At 34.0% G+C, this 20791-nt stretch overlaps 3 protein-coding genes across 3 annotated transcripts; 1 reads left to right on the forward strand and 2 right to left on the reverse strand.

Annotated features, from left to right (window-relative positions):
* Positions 1-879: 879 nt before the first annotated feature.
* LOC141672183 (protein disulfide-isomerase 5-2) lies at positions 880-6237 on the reverse strand. Its single transcript, XM_074478714.1, has 5 exons — positions 5863-6237; positions 4653-4756; positions 4075-4445; positions 1843-2150; positions 880-1372 (listed from the first exon to the last, which is right to left on the reverse strand). The coding sequence occupies exons 1-5, from the start codon at positions 6073-6075 to the stop codon at positions 1070-1072; spliced, it is 1299 nt and encodes a 432-aa protein (XP_074334815.1). The 5' UTR covers positions 6076-6237; the 3' UTR covers positions 880-1069.
* Positions 6238-7021: 784 nt separating this feature from the next.
* Positions 7022-16924, reverse strand: LOC141672944 (tRNA nucleotidyltransferase cca2). Its single transcript, XM_074479641.1, has 15 exons — positions 16555-16924; positions 14616-14746; positions 14034-14151; positions 13713-13765; positions 13554-13603; positions 13371-13469; positions 12759-12868; positions 12476-12603; positions 11605-11668; positions 10341-10424; positions 9617-9679; positions 9345-9486; positions 8273-8437; positions 7951-8048; positions 7022-7834 (listed from the first exon to the last, which is right to left on the reverse strand). Exons 1-15 carry the CDS (start codon positions 16870-16872, stop codon positions 7730-7732), a joined length of 1728 nt encoding a protein of 575 aa, XP_074335742.1. The 5' UTR covers positions 16873-16924; the 3' UTR covers positions 7022-7729.
* A 433-nt stretch (positions 16925-17357) lies between these two features.
* Positions 17358-20703, forward strand: LOC141670441 (alpha-(1,4)-fucosyltransferase-like). The gene is made up of 3 exons (XM_074476281.1): positions 17358-18110; positions 19397-19570; positions 19807-20703. The coding sequence occupies exons 1-3, from the start codon at positions 17607-17609 to the stop codon at positions 20368-20370; spliced, it is 1242 nt and encodes a 413-aa protein (XP_074332382.1). The 5' UTR covers positions 17358-17606; the 3' UTR covers positions 20371-20703.
* Positions 20704-20791: the final 88 nt, after the last annotated feature.

Here is a 20791-nt window from a genome sequence, read left to right on the forward strand (position 1 = left end):
AATCATCTGATTTGTGGCACTTACGACTTGGTCATTTAAATTTTGGTGCTCTAAAGAATATGATGAATTTAGAGTTGATTCCAAACGTACGCCATTGATAAGAAATCTAAGTGTCAAGTGGTTGTAACTGCTAAACAAACAAGGAATCATTTTCATAATGTTGTTAGGGATTCAGACTTGTTAGATTTAGTGCATTCAGACATATGTGAATTTGGTGGTGTGTTGACTAAGGATCACTATAGATATTTCATTACCTTTATAGATGATTGTAGTAGATATTGTTATGTTTATTTGCTTAAACATAAGGATGAAGCACTAGATAAATTTATTATGTATAAAAATGAAGGTGAAACACAAACTGCCAAAGTACTTAAACGTTTGAGGTCTGATAGAGGTGGTGAGTATACGAGTACCTTGTTTAATGAATTTTGCGCAAGCAATGGTATAGTTCATGAGATTACTCCACCATACACACCTGAGTCTAATGGGGTGGCAGAACGAAAGAACAGAACTTTTAAAGACATGATTAACAGTATGGTAATTAATTCTGGGTTGCGTAAGTACATGTGAGTAGAGACTCTGAATACGGCTTGCCATTTTCTGAATAGAGTCCCTCTGAAATATATGGACAAGACACCATAGGACAAGTTTGAGTTATCTTCGTGTGTGGGGTGCCTTTCTAAGGTTCTTGTTCTTGAACACAAGAGAAAGAAACTGAGTCCGAAAATTGTTGATTGTATCTTTATGAGCTATCTTGAAACCATAACTATTATGAGATTTTTAGTATTAATATCTGACATAGATGGCAAAATTTTGGATGGAATTTATACTTCATATCGTGCCCAGCCATCTGATTTAGAGGGTATATACATATATAAATAAATGAAACCGGATAATCCATCAAATTCACAAAGTTTACTTGGCGGACACAGCATAGAATTAAAATGTGGCCAACTTATAGTTCTTAAAGAAAGACATTATAAGAGTTATGTGCATCTTATAATGAAATGCCTACTTAATCTATGCAAATATATCTGATCAAAGTTTACATCTCTAGAAAAGCTCGACTTTAATCTTCCTTGTCTGCCGATGAATGAAGTTCTCTGCGTTCAGCCTCGGAGATGGCGCTGGCTTGCTCTCTAGTACCAACCCTCAGAGGTTCTTCTTTACCAATGGTTAGGATGAGAAATATCATTGCAATCACAAAAACAAGAATGTACATGGATCTTATACCAATCAATGACTTAATAAAACCCATTAGTGACGGACCACTAATTCGTTTTTGTATCACACTTCCAGATTTATATCCCTCGAGAAATTGGGTAACTTGTGACCTCTGATCCTCATCACTGATGCTATCTGAACCAATTACCTAAGAAAAACAGATGTTAAGAAAACAGAACATGAATATGTTCATGGACAAAAACATGTGCTTCACAGGGAGAACAAGTTAATATTGGCAGTTACAGTTTTCTCCAAACTAGATTAAAAAGTAAGGTAGATGGAGCAAGGGATGAAGGGGCTAGCCAGCTAGCTCAAGAAGGTAGTAAATCTATTTAAAACTCGGTAAAATTCAAGCAAACAAGTTTGCAAGTTATCTTTGCATTTTCAAGTCCGCAACAATAAGATTCAGTGTAAGTATGTCACTACAACATGTCTGTATTTATTTTTGTGAATAATGAATAGGAATTAATAAACTTACTGAGAGCTAGAACTTTGGAGTTTATTCTAGTAAAGGCACCCTTAAGTCCTCCCCCATGAGGAAGGTCATGTATTCAATGTGTCACTCTCCCCTCCCCTATACTTCACAAAATTATGTAACTTATTAAAAAAGAAACTTACTGAGAAGTATTGCTCATCTCCATCCCAAACAATCATCTTTGGTAGAACAGTTTTCTTGTAAACCTCAAATGATTCGGTGAAATCCTCCCACTGCTTTACGCCAACATAACCAAATACCAAATCTCTGTTTGCAGACGCAGCAGCCTTCAGTACCTTGACAAGTTCCTTTGATTTGTCTGTCGTTTCATCCTCCACAATTGTCACAACAATCTTCCTCTCATCATCTCTCAATGTTTTCAACGAATCTTGACTTATTGGAAGAACCAAAGGGAACAAACTCTGTTTTACAAAATCTTCCAAGAACTTGTCTGCATATTTAGTACAATAACATCAGAATATATTTGCTTGTCGCTTCTGGAACATAGCAATAACTTTTCTAGGGAATTCTGAAAATCTGTTTCATGTAGATTGGCAAGGAAATTTTGAGTCATGGGTACATGACCCTTTACATGTAAGACCTATATATCCCTATGCAAACAAGTGAGTAATGAAAATATGTAGAAACATATCTTAAACTCATTATTTGAACAAACACCATAACACAAATAAAGAAACATCAAGCAAGATGTAATTATAAAAATTTCAAAAGAATTACCTCCAACTATTCCTTTCAAGATGAACAAGAGGGAGTACAACGAGACAGTTAAGGAAGCTTTTAGAATAATAATATGAAGGCTTAATTATAATTTCGTCCTTAAAGTATAACACATTGTACACATTAACCCTTAAACAAAAAAGTTGTACATTTTAACCCCTAAACTATAAGTTTTGTAAACTTCAACCCTTTTGTTAAAATATTTTCCAATATTATCCTCACAGTTGTATATTTTTGCCCCTTAACTACTAGTTTTGTATATTTTTGTCCCTTAACTATTAGTTTTGTACACTTTAACTCTTTATTAACTTTATCATAATATTATAATATTGTTTATAATATTAACTAGTTCATACAATATACTAATTTATCATATTCTAATTTTGGAATTTTTTATTAGAAGTAGTATTTAAATTTCTAATAGGATTCATAGAAAGTAAAATATATATATTAATAAATAGTTAATCGGATTTGAAACTCTTTATAACAATCAAAAATATAAATATTTAAATAATATATAATAGTATGTAATATATAATAGTATGTAATATATAATATAAGTAAAAATTGTGTAGATTGAAAGAATTTTTAAAGTATCGAAAAATTATAAATAAAATTAGTGAAGGTAGTATATCAAATAAAAATTCATTACTAAATAAATCCTTATTATAAATATTATGTAGACAATTATCACTTTTTATTACACAATTCATTATTTTAAAAAATATTATATTTTAATAAATAAAAAGGGACAAGAAAATGATCTACGAACAATGTTGCCCTTGAAGTATAAAGTTGCGAACATTCTAACCCTCGAGGGTGATTTCGGTAAAAAATTTAAAAAAAGGGTTAAAATGTACAAATCTCATAGTTGAAGGGTTAAAATATACATTTTTTTTGTTCAGGGGTTCATCTGTGCATTGTGTAATACTTAAGGGCTAAGCTACAATTAAGCCTAATATGAAGTATTAAGAAGACAACATGACCACATTGCCCAGTAGACTGGACCACCCATATAACGGAAAGCTTGGAGGGGGTCACATATATGAGGATAGACAAGTAGACAAAAAAAACTAATAATGTGCATCATTGGTCTAGAAGCACAGGTCAATGTGTTGCGTTGCTAGTGTACATAAGCTAACATAAATATGCAACAACCAGCTCAACAATTTTGACTATTGCTAAAAATTGATGGGACAAAGAGTAAGAAGCATAAATAACATCATGTCTGAAGTACTAGGAGCTTGTGCATAAGAAGTGAAATTAAAGCTCTGATAAGTAATTCAAGTCTCACCTTTACAAAGAAAAAAACTCATATTTAGCCTATCATATAATTGAAATTTTAAACAATTATAGAGCTTGAATTACGTTAATGTTTAGTACTAGAGTCCGTCCATTAACAGTGTAACAATTAGGTTGTGGTTGGAAAGCAAAGCATGCGCTTATAAACTATTAAAAATTGCCCTTACATACAAACTTGGCCACTTGAGTATAATAGCATTTGGGATTTGGCTTAATCGAATTATAAATATCCCTTTAGTTTCAAAGACAACTAGATTGGGTCAAAGCACTCACAAACAACCATGATATTGCAATTATATTAGAATGCACATATATAAATGAGAATTAACATATACCTTCAAATGGACCATAGAATATGGCCTGTTCATTATAGTTGGGATGAAGAACAATCAGAGCAGGTGTTTTATCAAAATCATACAATACCATCATGTCCTCAGAGAAATCTTTTGCCACAGAAAACCATGCCTTCTTCTTGTACTTAATTGCCAAATCAGATATCACAGATTCATTTACACCAAACCCTATAAATATAGGAAAGGGGGTGCCCGATGCTTCAACAAATCGACTAATAGAAGAGTCAGAATCCAGGACGGATACATCGGGAGCAACAAATTTCTTCAAGTATTGAACAATTAAGTTCGCTTTTCTTGGTCCTCGATATTCGGTTGGGATTCCATGCATAAATATCTTCAGGGTTGGAAACCCACTGCATCATCAGAGAAAGTATATTTGCATAAGATATTGTATTATTTGTGGAAACTTCTTCATAAAATGAACATTTTCCTCTTCTCTATCTTTTAAAAGATAGCTGACTTTCCTTTATTATATTTAGCACAAAGATTCACTCAGTACCAAACACCTACATTGGGTTACTTTTGGTGTATAACAAGAATATGAAGCCAAGGAAGCATACTCGATTTCGTATTTAGAAGCCAGGCGTGTATATTTGTCTGCATTTACTTTCGCAATCACAATAGAATCCTTCGATTCAAAAAGGGAAGAAGCAGCTTTGTCCAACTGCAGGAAACAATTACAATTGTCAGTATCATGCTCATCATGGAACTCAGAATAGTTCCTAGTATTTACGCCATAATGCTACCAAGCAATCCAGAAAGTACATAGGAGCTTAAGTACTTCAATTTTAGGCCTAGATCAGAGTAACTTTTGGGCTTTCACAGATCCTTATTGTCTTTTTCCAATTTCCTCTTTCTGGTAAATTTTATGACTTATACATTAGTTATAGCAATAAATAAAAAATATTTCCAAGGATATTGTCGCATCGTACATATATCAGAATGTGGTGTTCTTCACCATAGTTACTTAGTATATTGGTACTAGAGCTAGTGTAAGAAAAGGAAAGGAAAAAAAGCTTTATCTGTTCTTCAGGGAAACACAAAGAAGTAAATAAATACAAGGGCGAAAGTTTGACCTTTTAGAGGCCCGATTACTGTTGAAAAATTATCCATCTCTAATTTTATAATAAAGCCAAATCAATAGGCTGACAGGCAGTATATATCTAAAAATGTACCATATACAAAAACTACAAACCCGGAAGGCGAGAACATATTCTGGTATTTATTTAATAAAGATTTACCACAACTTAAACCTTTTCTGGAAACTAAAAAGATAAAGTTACAATTTCCCATACAAACAAGCATACCTCTGATTTAACATCAATTCGACAGCCTTCTATCATAATCCATAACACATGTCTCAACACACTATATCCAGTATAATTCTCTATAAACTTGGTTACCTAACCCAACCCTAAAACAACATATTACTTCTATAATTCTATTCAATCACAACCCATGTCTTACAGTCCAATTTAATTTGCTACATTTAAATTTCAAAATCTGGGGTTCATCAATATTTAAAGCTAAAAGTACTTCAATGTACAACACACGTACAAAGTAGAAACTGTAAGAGAGAGAGAGAGGGGGGGCGAGAGAGAGAGATGAGAGAGAGAGATGGGAGGGGAGGGAGGGAGAGAGAGAGATGGGAGGGGGGGAGAGAGAGAGTGAGAGAGAGAGAGGGAGAGAGAGAGGGAGAGAGAGAGGGGGGAGAGAGAGAGAGATGGGAGGGGTGGGGAGAGAGAGAGAGAGAGAGAGAGAGAGAGAGACCTGGGGAGCAAGATGCTTGCAGTGACCACACCAAGGAGCATAAAAATCAACAAAGATGTAATCAAAAGTAGAAATGGCTTTATCAAAATTGGATTCATCAAGCTCTAACACTTTCCCATCTCTTACAAACTCATCAGCAGAAACCCATGATGATGATAAGATCGATGATATAGACAGTATGTATATTAATGATATTACAAATACCCGCATCATTCTTATCGTAATAGCAGTACTAGATTATACAACAAATCTCTCTCTCTCTCTGTAGATGTACTAGAATGAAGAGGAGACTGGTCTTTTGTTTAGTTTAGTTCGTGGGGTTTGAGTTTGACTGAGAAAATTATATCAGGACGAATTGTACTTTACAGATTTATGTGAAGTCGGCTAATTAAAAATTTAAAATTCAGTTTAATTTGGTCCTTTATTTACTGTGTTACAGATTTTGAAAATTAGAATTATTTGGTTGAGTTGCCGATTTATGATTTATCGGACAATTTTTATAAAATTGAATAATTTATCGGTAATTTATCAAAAATTGATAAAATCAGACAAATATTTTTGACCGATTTTTGAGCGATTTATCGATAATTTTTTAAAAATCGACCGATTTGGGGCGATATATACCTATAAACCTCTTGTTTTAATCTCGAGCGTTGTATATTTTAAGGTTAGGAAGTCGTTTGTTATAAGACGATCTCTGTCGTACGTTTGTCGAGAACCGAGCGCCTTATCTATCTACTATTATGTTGAGTTTAAGTGCAGATTACATGTGAAATTTGTTCAAAACTTTTATGGAAAAGATAATATTTGTAAAAGTTAAAGATGATCCGGTTTTTCCCAAAAATATCAATATATAATTAAAATCTATTTTTTGTGTTCACAATAAAATTAAAAAGAAATGCATTATTTAAAGGTTAATTAAACACATTATTATACTTCTTATTACCATCGACTACGATATATATTTATCCAGTTTAATTTCGTTGACTCAAATGCAATTCAACATATAACTACAAATTTCTGAAAAAAGTTGTTAGATTTGGTACATTAATTTTCAAATAAAAGGGGATTAAAATTCTAGTTAGAACTTATACAAGTTGTTATATTTGGTTGCCTCAAAAAAAGTTGTTAGATTTGGTTCACTACTTTACACTAGGAATGGAAAAAAAAAGACCACTCTGTATATTTCTAAGGCTTAATTATAACTTAATTATAACTTGAACCTTAAAGTAGATATCGTGTACATATAAACCCTTAAAGAAAAAACTCTTGAACCTCTAATGTACTGAATGTGTATATCCTGACCCTTGCTCCAATCAAACAATCCTGAATCGTTAAATGTCACATTTTCAGGCACGATATTGTAGCTAAAAAATTGTTTTTTCTCTTCAAAGCTTAATTCCTTTGTTTGGCGGGATACGGACTTGCAACTTCGGGGTGAAAAAACAATTTTCCGCCCCCAATACCTAGCTCAAAAATATGACATTTAACGATTCAAGAGTGTTTTGTCAGATCAAGGGTCACGATGTACACATTTGTTACATAAGGGGTTGATGTGTATGAATTTAAACTTTAAGGGTTTATGTGTACAAAACATCATACTTCAAGGTTTAAATTATAATTAAGCCTATTTCTAAATGTTTACAATAGTATGTGTCTTACCAAATCCAACAAATCAGTAAGTTGACAGCAAAATTTGCTATAGTTAGATCTATACTTTTCTTCCTTCGTCCTCTTCAATTCTAATCAAGAAGCGAATTTGTTAACTACCATCTACTATACACTTAAACATGGAGTTGGTAACATACTAAAGTGGTGAGTGGTTCTAAAAGTAACTACAGAAAGGATATAGAACTGCAAAGACAGCTTATTCTGTCCTCGCACGCTTTGACTGAGCTTGTCTCATCCACTCGATGCACTCTTCGGCAGATCCAGAAGGGTGAGCAAGTTGCCATTCAAGAAGCTTTTCTACCTGCAATATGAAAGAATAATTACTACATGTAGTTGCTTATAATAGAGTAGTTAGCATACATATATTTAGTGACTCCGCAACAATGGTTTGTCTAGCAATACAAGATGATGGCTTACCCATTCCCTCACAAGTGGCCCTCCTGTCTTTAGCTGCAAAATGCTCATAATTTCCTTTCCATTAATTAATGGCTTCAGTTCCCATATTTTGTCAAGACCTGTGTTTCAATATAATAATAGGGGCATTAAGTTTGATAGGTGACTTTAAGATAAGTATTAGGTAATTATCCGAGTAATTTAGCTACCTATACAAACAACTTAGAAGTCATAACACTAGAAATGTACATAACTATTAAATAATGAACTTATCAGCCGCTAATAGCAGCTATTCAGCTTACTAGTGAAAAAGACCGTCACTCTGCACTGATAGTCATACACATACCTTGTGTAGTAACTGCATTCTCGACCTGGTTGAATAAGCCTATTCTCTTGTCCAATTTAGATTGCTCAAATGAAGAACTTGTACAGTCAATGTCATTGTAATAAAGCAAAGTTGAGAGCAACAATGCTGGACGCCAAAAATCTTTGATTTCTCGAAGAAGCAATCCTAAAATAAAGAAAGGATTAGACACCGGGAAGCAAAACAAAAAAATCTACAACCACAAGTATTACAGTAATAAGCTCGTAGTTGTCCGGGAAATATTTCTTGAAGTTGACCAAAAAAGAACAGATATATTATGCCGAGCAGTCAAAATATAAGTTCTTGCAGGCACCTCGACACAGTGAGTAATAAATGAGGAACTAAATAAATATGCTTACAAGTTAGACGGCTGCACGCATTCTTACCATTAAGGGATACAGGGGATTTTGCAGGCATGTGATTAATGTTTACAGGAACAGTCTCAATAACAAAATGCAACAACGTACTTTTTAACATCCATAAATTGTAAATCCAGTGAGATTGAGGGAATGAAGGTTTACATAACTCTCAGTAGGGTGGGGACTGGGGAACATAGGGGCATTCATATTAATATTTTCTAGAAAAAAAATATTGGGCAAGCTGGCAGCCTACCGACATGAGAAATCCAAGGACTAGAAATCCACTTCTATAGACTACTACTATACTTAAATTGAATGATTTGGGATGTCAAAACGCTTAATTATATGCGCATTACTCAAAATAATAATTTTTAAACACTTTTCATTGACATTCGCAGTAAGAAATGCCAATAACAGTCCTCCAAAGTTTGCTGAGATTTTGGCTGTAGTTGCATAAAGTATTTAACCATGACTCCTTCAAAGTCATCTCTACCAATTAAAACAAACCCCTGGATATATCTTTGACACCCTTGCATTGGCAGATTATGTTTTCCAGGCACAAACTTCCAAATCAATATGATCAGATATCATAACATGCCAATTTACTTGTATACAAGGACTTGTTATGCAAAACATGTCAATTTGATCAGATACAACAATAACAATAGGTCAAGCTGCCCAATTTAAACCAATACCTAATAATATTCGTAACTTTGAAGAAGCAGAGACATCAATAATTTCTCTTTTCCAAGACACTTCAGCAATTTTTTCCTCGCTAGAAATGATTAAAGGAAATAGCGTCATGAATTTCTCTGCTGCTTCATGTAGACGGACAACCTGCAACAAGGCATACACATTAAATGATCTGATATTACATTAACTTATCACATATTTATTTAAATAAAACTGTTATAATTTGGTTAATACGAGTATGCAGAACTGGATATAAGAAGAGTATAAAACCTACTGTTTCAGCATCACTTGATTTTAGCTTGAGCGAATTCCGGAAAATGTAGCTGACAACTGGGATCTGTAAAGGAGATGATGTTAAAAAGGACTAACAGACCTGCTAATACATACATATTATATCCAGCACATATTATATTTTCATCAAGCATGATGTCTTATCTGAGGATTAAAGAATAACACAAATAAACTGTGTTACGATATTTTTTATCAGAATTTAGAAGGCCTGAAAATTCTTTAAAAAGCTCCACAATATGGCTGACCTTGCAATAGTAGCATATATTTTAATACATCACAACTGTTTATTACTACATACTTCATAGAAATGTATGTTTTTAGGCTGAAATAAAATACCATCTACATGACCAATTAACCACAGTGACGACTTGCAAGGTGCATAAATATATCAAAGCATATTTTATAATAGACAAATAACACGATGGTCATATCCAAATTGCACTTTGTAGACAAATTTACTCACACATCTAGCTCATGGTGCATATTGGCATCCATGCATAAGCTATGAACTACTTGCATATTATCAGCTCTTCATGAGCCTTAAAAGTATAATGGTCATACAAGTATAAAATTAGCAGCATGCCGCATGAAGAGCAAACATGTTGGAAACTTGGAATGCTACCAAGTGGAAACTAAAATTATTGTATGCTTGTCTCAATTGATCATGAACGGGTGGGACATAGGGGACAATTTAAATAGGATGATACCTTCTTGGATTTGTGATCCATGTAAACAGTCTGCCTCAATGGTAGGAATAACGTAGCATACAAGGATAGCCTCTTCTGATCACCCTACAGTTCAGGAGAGAAGCAAAAAAAAAAAAAAAATTGAGCAGCAACTAAAGGTGTCAGAGTACCAGAGACATTCTAGCCTCCATGATAAAATTCAAAAAGTAATCACTTATGCCTACTTTGCTCCTTATTGGGTTTCATAAGATTGTCGATAACCTAGGAAGCACGGACACTTCAAAAAGGGCGCCGTACCCGTGTCGGACACGGCCGACACGGCGACACGCGCCCGACACGGCTGAATACGTGTCCGACACACCATGTGGCGTGTCGACAGAAAAAGGCAACCGACACGCGAACTGACACGCGACCGACACGGGTTCGACACGCGACCGACACGGGTTCGACACGCGACCGACACGGCCCACCGACTCAGCCCATAAAAAAAGCCCAAAATCATCTTTAAGAAGCCCAAAATCTTTTTTTAAAAGCCCAACTCATCTTATATTAACCCTAATTTTGTGTCTCTCTCTTTTATAACCCCCCTCTTCATCTTTCATCTGAACACAGAACCCTATCTTTATACAATCAAATATATACATACATCTATCTATATATATATATAACACGTATAGCTGCTGTTGTTTTATAGATGATCATTTGAATGAAAATGTAGAATAGATCTTCCACTAGTTTATCAATATTATGAATGAATATTATGAAGGAAGCTCTATTAGTATTATGAATGAAGTAGTTCAATATTTGACATATACAAATCTTATATTTTTTATATTTTTATTACTTTTTTTTTGCCGTGTCCCGTATCCAGGACACTTCGATAATTGACGTATCCCCGTGTCCCGTATCCCGTGTCCCGTGTCGCAGTATCGGTGTCGGTGCTTCCTAGTCGATAACCTTAATTCCTCATTCACTTGTGTGTTGGAATCTACTAAAGTATACAAATCGCACAACCCAAATATCATATATTTAGCTTAAAGCACAACTCTGGCACCAAAATCAATTACAGTCATGCTGACATAGATTTTTCTGAACCTAAGCTTTACAGGACAATAAATTCAAATCCATACTATATTTAACATGCATTTTTTGTGTCCAAATAGCATTCTTATTACGACTCGTATATCATCATAAAATTGAAAATTTCATTATATTAGACATCCTACATAAGCATTTCAAGTCAAGACAACCATGCACAGTTTTATTCATAAAGTGGAATACTCACGTTGAAGGACCCTCCAATTGATTGCAAAACCTTCCATGCAGCATTGATGTAAGCAACACAAAGCCTAATAACATGTTCAAATTTTGTGAGCTGGACGACAAAAGTATTCATATCCAAAAATGATGTAATTAGAAGAAAGAAGGTAAAACAAATATAATAGGCTTTAAGAAAAACGTCAAACATCAAGAAAGAGAGGGTGAAACTTATGTTCTGCAGTTTATCCATGACAAATCTTCCATTTATACTTAAAATTTAATCGGGCAGAAGCCTAAAAGCCTAGATACTTGAATTAATAGGACCAAAAATATAGAAATGTAAAAACCCTCCTTTCGTCTTACAGGGTCACAGAAAATATTTAATAAATACACCGGGATTGTAATAACCAAATGAATATTTCAAGAGAGTACTACTAGGGGGGAGGTTTATAAAATAGTAAAAATTAAACAACAAAAACAGACAGTACTATTTATAAAATATAATTAGTCAAGGCCTATGGCAAGTATTAGTGGAAGGCAAGAGGTGAACTGAAACACAAAGGTTTTTTCGAAGCTAGGCATGCTCCTCAGTGGGTGCAATAGTTACATTTGAAGAAAATAATATTATATACTTTAAATCACCATGTATCACATGAAGCATATTAAAAAGCTTTTCTGAACAAGATACAAACCAAATAAGGGGATCAAGTTTAATTGCACAAATAATATTTAAATATTATTTATCTTCAATCATTATAATAAGTCTATCATAATTATCAGAAAAACTTTTGAGAGTATCTTTCAGTTCAAGATGTATGCTTTAGGTAATTTTAAACCAAATGTAACTAATATATTTTATTTACATTAAATATTCGTATAAGATTATTAATATATACCCGTCATGTCCATCTGGGATCAGAGGATTAACATTTGGAGGAGGATTGAAGACAACCCAAAATAACTGAAGAGTAGACACATAAGACATTGCTTTGACAGGTTGATTGCCAGAAACCATAAGATCTATCTGTAGAAAGAAAGGAGAATATAAAAAAGAGAGAGATATCATGAATATAGGAGAAAGTCACAATTTGGTTTTTAAAAATGTGTGTGTTTGTGTGAGCAAAAATGAGATAGTCTATGAAACCATACAAATCAGTCAAAGAACGAAGTATCACATACTTCATGACCAATACGTTCTCTGCTAATTTTATCTGCAATAGCATCCCTCACATCATCAGCAGAAGCAGCCATTTTTAGGCCTTCATCTAGTGTGAATTCAAATCTTGCACCTGAAACGAAGTTCAGGTAAAGATGAAATAGATAAGCCTTTGCAAAATCATATTAGCAGTCATAATGGATATTGTGAATTGAGGCATAAACAAAGACTTGCAAATACAGGGGAGAAGGAATCATTAGATAAACCTACTCAAACCTATACAAGTTAAAAATCACAAAAAGCACAAAACTCCAAAATTAATATTCCACTCTCTTTTAAAAATGAACTCAATAGTAGAAAAAGCTTAAAAGAAATAACCAAACTACTTGACATTATTAGTACATAAGCACTACCATAATTGCCATTAATTGACAATATAAATTACTATATTAATAAAAAAGAAAAAAAGGATATTTTCCATAACTTAGTCTAATCTGATCAATTACATCAATTATCTTTGAATAATAATGCAAATAATCACACACAAAAAAAACAACTATTTTATCATGAAATGTGTAAGTGGCAATTTAAAACAAATATTTCAGACTATGTTCAAGCAAATAAAAATATGATACCAAAACGTATGGCTCGAAGGACTCGCAAGGGATCATCCAAAAAAGTTTCCCTTGGAGGTAGAGGTGTTACTATTTTCCCAGACCTAAGATCTTCAATGCCTGTATCAGAAGACACCAAAGCACAATCAGCAGTGAGCGAGATAATTAAGCTATTGAAATAACTTGCAAAACCCTTTTTCCAACCTTTTCCAGTTAAATCTTCCACGGCACTACTATTAATGTTGTAAAACAAGCTGTTAAACACAAAAGAACAATAAACATCAACTCCGGTTTGACCAAAATATTTATACAAAAAGATAGAATACCGAATGAGCTAAATGCCAAGAATATTTATGGCAGTACCTATTAATTGTCAAATCTCTTCGATAAGCATCTTCTTGTGCTGTACCAAATCTCTGCAACATATCACTTCCACATTAAATTACTTTTTACTTGTCAAATAATTATAGTCGTATGGATAGAAAGATCTAACTAAATGAGAACTTATAACACAAAATTCCCAAGAGACGTGTCTGTCATTCTGTAATAAAATTTTAAACAACGTTTTGTACATTTATTACTAAAGCAGGATCTGCATAAATAAATTCACAAATTGGCACTAGCTGACAAGCATTTTGAATACATAAGCCAATAAAGTTATCGCCTCCAAAGATATGTGTCTACCATTGTAGGAATGCGGCTATTCTCACAATAATCTTCAGATCGTAGATTAACAAAATCAATCCACACATCATAAAGGCGCATTGTAGCAGTTTCCAAGTGTTTCGACTGGTCAGGATTGCTGCAATATTATTATTGTCAGTCAGGAATTAACTACAACCAAATAAAATATAAAACACACAGACACGCGCAAAGTAAAGCAGTAGTTTAAGGGACCAAGCAGGCAACAGAGGAACTTTTTGTAGTAATTCAGATTTAATTTAAAGGTTGATACTTGTGGTCTTTTCATGAATTCTATGACATGGAGGATACTAATTCATCTGTGAGTTGATATCAGACAAGTACAGGTAATATAAAGGAATTTTAAAAACTTAAAACAGAGAGTCGGTAGCAAACTGATAACTTTAGTAACTAAAAATTAAAGCCCTTATTGTGATAGCAACTTTGAAGATATTCAACCCTTACCGTAGTCAATCTTGATCTTTAAGTAATATATGAATTAAAGAAGTTTTTAAAGTACAATAATTTAGACATATACATAAGATAATAAGATACCAGATAACATGTTAAAGTAAGAGAATCTACCTTTGAATGACACCAACTCCATGGGTTTCTTCCCCTGTAGAAAGCAAGTACTCATTTACTTTTTCACAAAACTCTCTACCCAACATGTTGTCAAGAGCGATATCAATGTCGTAACATTCTTTGCCTAGAAGCTGCGAGAAAAATGGTAAAGAAAAAACTAAAACCTGAACTCAAAAGTGGCCACCTAAAAACATTTTATATAAAAATAGCAAGAATTTTTGTGGCATGAACATCCAATTTGATTTGAAAAACAGTTTTACGTAATGGAGATACTTTTAAAAACTTTAAATTTAAGTCTGTTTACTTTTGTGACAACCTTCAATGAAGCGCGCTTTTTTTGCGCTTCACGCTTTTTTACGCTTCGCGCTTCGTGCTTCGAAGGTATAAGCGCGCGCTTCTTTGAAGTCACGGTGCTTCACAAATTCCTAGGCGCTTTACCTGCACTCTGCACCTAGGCGCACGCTTTTCACAACATTGCTTTTGTCCACTACTTTTTTAACCCACATGCATTCATAAAATAATAAGACTACATGTATCTTAATTCATTGACTGGAAATCACAGAAGATGTCATTCCTGGTGTGTATGCCACCAAGAATAATACATAATTACATAGCGATCATGAAGTTCTCACTTCCAGTGATATAAATGTCAAATAAATATCTTCACTCACCCTAAATTTGACTCTAGGAACTATACAGCTGATATTAGAATAAACAGATCCTCAAGTATATTCATAATTACTCGTCAAACTAAAAACAATCATTTTATAAACTATCGAAAATTACTGGGGGGGAATTGATAGAACCCATACACATTTACATCTTAAAAACCAATCTAAACTACTATTTTCCTAAAGATATACCCCATCATCCACAATCACTCACTAGGGTAAAACTATCAGAAAAAACATTGATGAAACACATCATGTTTACACATTAAAATAAATTAATATCCACGATTTTGTAATTCATATATTATCATCGCACATCTACTAGAAAGTCTGTCATCATACTCCCATAATCCCCAATCAAGCACTCTGCTCTAACTAAGATGAGTAACCTCATATACATATCAAATCAATATATCTACTAATGTAATTAAAGCATAACTATTACAATTTATTCCTTTATACCCTCCATGTCAACAATCAACCAGTATATATACACATATATATGTACACTAAATCAATCTATTTATTAGTAACTATAGGGACATAGCTATACCAACTTATGTCATTATGATCCCATCGCCTACTCATCTACAATCCATCACTCAGATGCAATTAACTTCCCTAACTTATATATCTCACATATATACTAAATCAATATAGTTGGACTTAACTATTAGAATTTCCGACATTATGCTCCTCTAGTCTACACTCTACAATCAATCACACAGATATCAATTACATACAAATTAATGTAATTAATACGATTAAAGCATATCTATTAAATATTACGTTTTATCCTCCTATCGTCCATTCATCTACAACCAATCACTAGTCTCTAACTAACTTCCCTAACAACATACACATAAAATACACATAATAAATCAATATATACATATAGGAATCACTACTAACAGAGCATCACTACTAGAATTTCCGTCATTACACTCCTCCCGTCTACATTCTACAAACAATTAAACGCACAAATAGCAATTACATATATACATACTAAAATCAATTTATTTACAAAATCAATCTATTTACAAAATTAATCTATTTACGAGTCATTACATCATACAACCATTCCAAATTACGCAATTACAAATACGCTCTCAACAATTGATCAATCCACTATAACCAAATCAAATAAAAACATAACTACACATAACAATCACCAAACTCTCTTCTCTCTCTCTCTCTCTCTCTCTCTCTCTCTCTCTCTCTCTCTCTCTCTCTCTCTCTCTGTACAAACAAACACAAGCAAATTATACCTTATCGCGAACCCAACCACCAGCAACACGAAGCTGCGTATCCATCTGAAAATGCGTCAACACATCTCGCAACCGATCAAATATCTTCCTCTCCTTATCGTTCAATTCAATTCTCTCTTTAACTTCAACTACTCGCGACATTATCGGGGATGATGAATTACAGTAATTGCAAAACCCTAGGTGAGTTCGTTTGGTTGATTTAATTAAAGGTTTAAAAAAAGAGGGGTTTATGAAAGGGTTTAGGGATTTATAAGGTGTTATAAATGTGGGTTGCCAAACAGGGAATAAGAATCGACTAGCTGTAGAAGCTGCTCTCATCCCTCTCAAAATAGTAAAATACTATACTATACCAATTGAATATAGTGTTTTGTGAGGGGTACGTTGTAACCGAAAATCGACCCGAATAATCGAAATATTGTTGGATCGGTTAACCAAGATACATAACTCGGTTCGGTATCACTAATTATGCTATTAATCTTGATTATATGTTCTGAGCATTGTTATAGAAATCGGTCGATTGTTCAAAAATCGCTTAAAAATCGGTAAATAAGTCAGTCCGATTTGACCGATTTTCGATAAATCTCCGATAAATTATCCGATTTTTTAAAAATCGCCAGATAAACCGTAAATCGGTATCTTAACCGAATAGTTCTGATTTCCAAAATCCGTAACCATTTCTAGAGATATATTTGACAATTTATAAAATGCCAAAATTCTATTATCTATATTTAAATCTAAAATTATACAATACACACAAATATTTTTGTCCCAATAAGAAAGGTCCACCCATCTACTGATAACATAGATATGGTTTACTTCTGTTCTGTGAACTTCCCTGTCTCCCACTTTTTTCCTTTCTCAAATGAAATTAAATCTGTAACATTGTATTGATTTTGTCCCCCATTCGTATCGTTTAGTATCGCATTTGATATCTCGAAAGATCATCATACAAACTGTAATTTATGCTCACAAGTTTAACCTGCATGCATGCAGCATCAATGATCCTGGTATTACCCTGATAGGAGACAGAGGTAATTTCTCTCTCACTCTTGATGAGGAGAGAGATAGAGAGGGTAAATTACCTTGTTCTCAATTTTATATCCCACAAAATGCAGCTATTCAGATTCATATCCATCAATTCCTTGGCAATCACAATGCTGTTAGGGTTTGCATGCTTAATTCTATTTTTTTCGGATTTTATTGATTTCTCATCTGCATTTTCTTCGATATCGTTTATCCCAAGATCCGGGTCTAATTCGGTAGGTGCATACAGAGGTTGGGATTCTCAGGTGGGCTGTCATCAGTTTAGACATAAACATAGAGGGTTGATGAATAATGGGTCAGTTTCTGTTCAAGATGTGTATGGTGAAGTGAAATGTGGTGAATTGAAAATGGAACATGTGAGTGTTTTGGTTAAAGGGAGGACTTGGTTACCTGATAATTTGGATAATTTGTACTCTTGTCGATGCGGGTTGAGTTGTTTGTGGACAAAGTCTCCTGTTCTTGTTGATAAACCTGATGCTTTGTTGTTTGAAACCACCACACCGCCACTTCTGGTATGCATGTTCTTCCCATTTTAGTTGTGCATTGAACTTTTCTAGTTTGTTTTGTGGAGTAATATGGAGCCATCTGCTTGAGATTTTAGTCTATCGCTTTTTATATGTTGTTCTTTTAAGTTATATCTGTTGCTTTGTGAAAGTAGTGAGGTCTTTACAAAAACTACCTCTTTAATTAGCAGTTAAGGTCTGGGTAGTACAGAGTTTTTATAAGTTTATGTTCGAGAGGTGTTAATACATCTATATGCAGGAACTTGATGATTTGCGTAGTTAGGTTGTGAGAATTGATAAATGCATATGCTCGCGATCTGAGCAATTCTTTTGGAAATTAGAAGGGTTGTGTGTTTGTAACTACTATTTTTTCAATTAGAAAGATGATTGGCAACATTTTTTGATGTGTAATCTTGCTGCACTGCACAATGGCTACTAAACAAATAGTAAATCGTGGGAAATACTGTTGCATCAGAAATCTCGACTTTTATGTAGTAGTAGCATCATATCCTCCATCAAAAGAAAAAAATCTATAGAGGAGTTAAGCTGTATACCGATGGATGTGGTGCTTCTGTCCTTTTTTTTGTTTTAGCTGCGACGGTTTACAAATTTTCAGATAAATTCTAGACAAGTTAAGGTTTAGTTTTACCTATTTACCTTAGTGAAATCATGTTCTGTCAACCAGATAACTTAATTCTGCATTGAATAAAAAACGGTTCACTTAAGATCTATTGGTCTACATGAACGAATACTGCTAGCATTAGAATTTAAATGCAGAAAACATCTTTAGAACCATATCTTGATATCTAATTTTGTTGCTCGACATCTAATGTCTGCATATAAAATCTTTCCACCTTAGAAAAAGATAAATTTCTGAAGATGCAAGATACATTGGCACACATATGCATTGATCCAAGTCTGTTTATGCTAGAATTGTGTAAGAATTACGTAAGCTCTTTTCTTGCTCCTAATCAGTTTCATCTTAGTGGCTGCCTGTTCTAAAGTTGCAGATGTCACGACTATTATTGCTTTTTTGAGTTGTGTTTTACATAGTCATTTTATAAATAAGCTGTAATGTCATTCAAAAAACTTTTGCAGTATCACACTTATCTAGTGTAATGCAATCACACCTGTCACATTATTAGAACTTAGAACTTATGCGTTTAGATCTCTTTATCACTGCTTTGGCTTGCCTTTCATGTTACAGTTACACAATTTGTAACAAGGATTGAGCTTGCATTGCTCATTCCTTTCCAGTACAATCACTTACTATTTGTCGCTTTGATGTGCATTAGAGAAAAACTGGGGATCCACTTCGTGTATACTTGGATCTGGAACCAGGCAGGAGGCGGTCAGGCGTGGAGGATATTTTCATCAGTTATCATGCCAAAGATGATGTCCAGGCAACATATGCTGGTGGTCTTTTTCATAACAATAGAAATTATCAATTGTCTTCTTCCAAGAATGATGTATGTTTAAACAGACCTAGTTCTATTTCTCTGTTCCACCAAACACACGGTTCCTCTCTTTTCACGTTTCTCGTTATTAAGATCTTATGAAATATGAACTTGCGCATTAACCTGGAGTCTTCTGAAGGACAATAGAATAATTATTCTTTTAATACAGTATTACGATAAGAAAAGGGTATAAAACAAAATCAAGAAGAAGTGTAAACTGATTGTTTCTCGATTTCCAAATGTTTCAGGATATTCTTGTCTATTGGTCTTCATCACGCTGTCTTCCAAGAAGAAACAAGATTGCGAAAAGTTTACTCAGTTTGCTACCTCATCACTCATTTGGCAAGTGCTTGAACAATGTTGGTGGACGAAACAAGGCACTCTCTCTGTATCCAGAATGCGTGAAGTTCAAACCTCCTAAGTGGTGGGATCATCTACATTGTGCCATGTCTCACTACAAGTTTGTCCTTTCAATTGAAAACACAGAAACTGAGAGTTATGTAACAGAAAAATTGTTTTATGCGTTGGACTCTGGAGCTGTTCCAATATATTTTGGCGCTCCGAATGTTTGGGACTTTGTACCACCTCATTCGATAATAGATGGAACTAAATATAGGTCGATGGAAGAACTGGCTTCTTATGTGAAGGCTCTAGCTAGTGATCCAGTCGCCTATGCAGAATATCATGCATGGAGAAGGTGTGGCGTTCTGGGTAACTATCAGAAGACTCGTGCAGCTAGCTTAGATACATTACCATGCAGGCTGTGTGAAGCTGTTAGTAAAAGGGGCGGAACCAATGCAAAACCATTTTGAGTACTCCAGCAACCTTGGATTACGTACAATTACATCCTAATTCTGCTTCTGGATAATTTTTAGTAGCCGCTGGTAGCCTGGTACACAGGTGAAGCTTTTCTCTCTATTTGGTTTCTGCCTAGTCCTCTTTTTTTATTTCTCTTATTTGTTAGATATTGTAAGTAGTGCGTAAATGTATATGAGACATTACGTGTAGAATAACTTCTTCACATCAATTTTTAGAGCTCCAGGAACACTTAGTCTTTTATTTTCGTTGCTGATATAGCACAGTTGTGTGGCTCCCCGATGCTCGAATGTGATGAAGAATGGCACAGTTATTCAACATTTGATCAATTTTGTGCCAAAATTCTTATTAAGGATATGATAGGCAGATAATTAGCCAAACAAGAAGATGTGTTAAAAAAAATTAAAGACATAAAAA

This window comes from Apium graveolens, chromosome 7 (assembly GCF_009905375.1).
Source record: "Apium graveolens cultivar Ventura chromosome 7, ASM990537v1, whole genome shotgun sequence".
In the NCBI taxonomy this organism is placed as follows: domain Eukaryota; kingdom Viridiplantae; phylum Streptophyta; class Magnoliopsida; order Apiales; family Apiaceae; genus Apium; species Apium graveolens.

Bases quoted from the DNA above. Each gene is read 5' to 3' on its own strand.
- LOC141672944 (XM_074479641.1), bottom strand. From the start codon at position 16,872: ATGAGAGCAGCTTCTACAGCTAGTCGATTCTTATTCCCTGTTTGGCAA. The intron at 13,470-13,553 runs GTTGGAAAAAGG...CTTCTGATACAG, and splicing joins GGAAGATTTAACTGGAAAAG to GCATTGAAGATCTTAGGTCT. The intron at 12,869-13,370 runs GTATCATATTTT...ACTTCGTTTCAG, and splicing joins CCTTCGAGCCATACGTTTTG to GTGCAAGATTTGAATTCACA.
- LOC141672183 (XM_074478714.1), bottom strand. From the start codon at position 6,075: ATGATGCGGGTATTTGTAATATCATTAATATACATACTGTCTATATCA. The intron at 2,151-4,074 runs GTATATGTTAAT...CTAAATATGCAG, and splicing joins ATTCTATGGTCCATTTGAAG to ACAAGTTCTTGGAAGATTTT. The intron at 1,373-1,842 runs GTAAGTTTCTTT...TGTTTTTCTTAG, and splicing joins GAGATGAGCAATACTTCTCA to GTAATTGGTTCAGATAGCAT.
- LOC141670441 (XM_074476281.1), top strand. From the start codon at position 17,607: ATGAGGAGAGAGATAGAGAGGGTAAATTACCTTGTTCTCAATTTTATA. The intron at 18,111-19,396 runs GTATGCATGTTC...GATGTGCATTAG, and splicing joins CCACCACACCGCCACTTCTG to AGAAAAACTGGGGATCCACT. The intron at 19,571-19,806 runs GTATGTTTAAAC...CAAATGTTTCAG, and splicing joins TGTCTTCTTCCAAGAATGAT to GATATTCTTGTCTATTGGTC.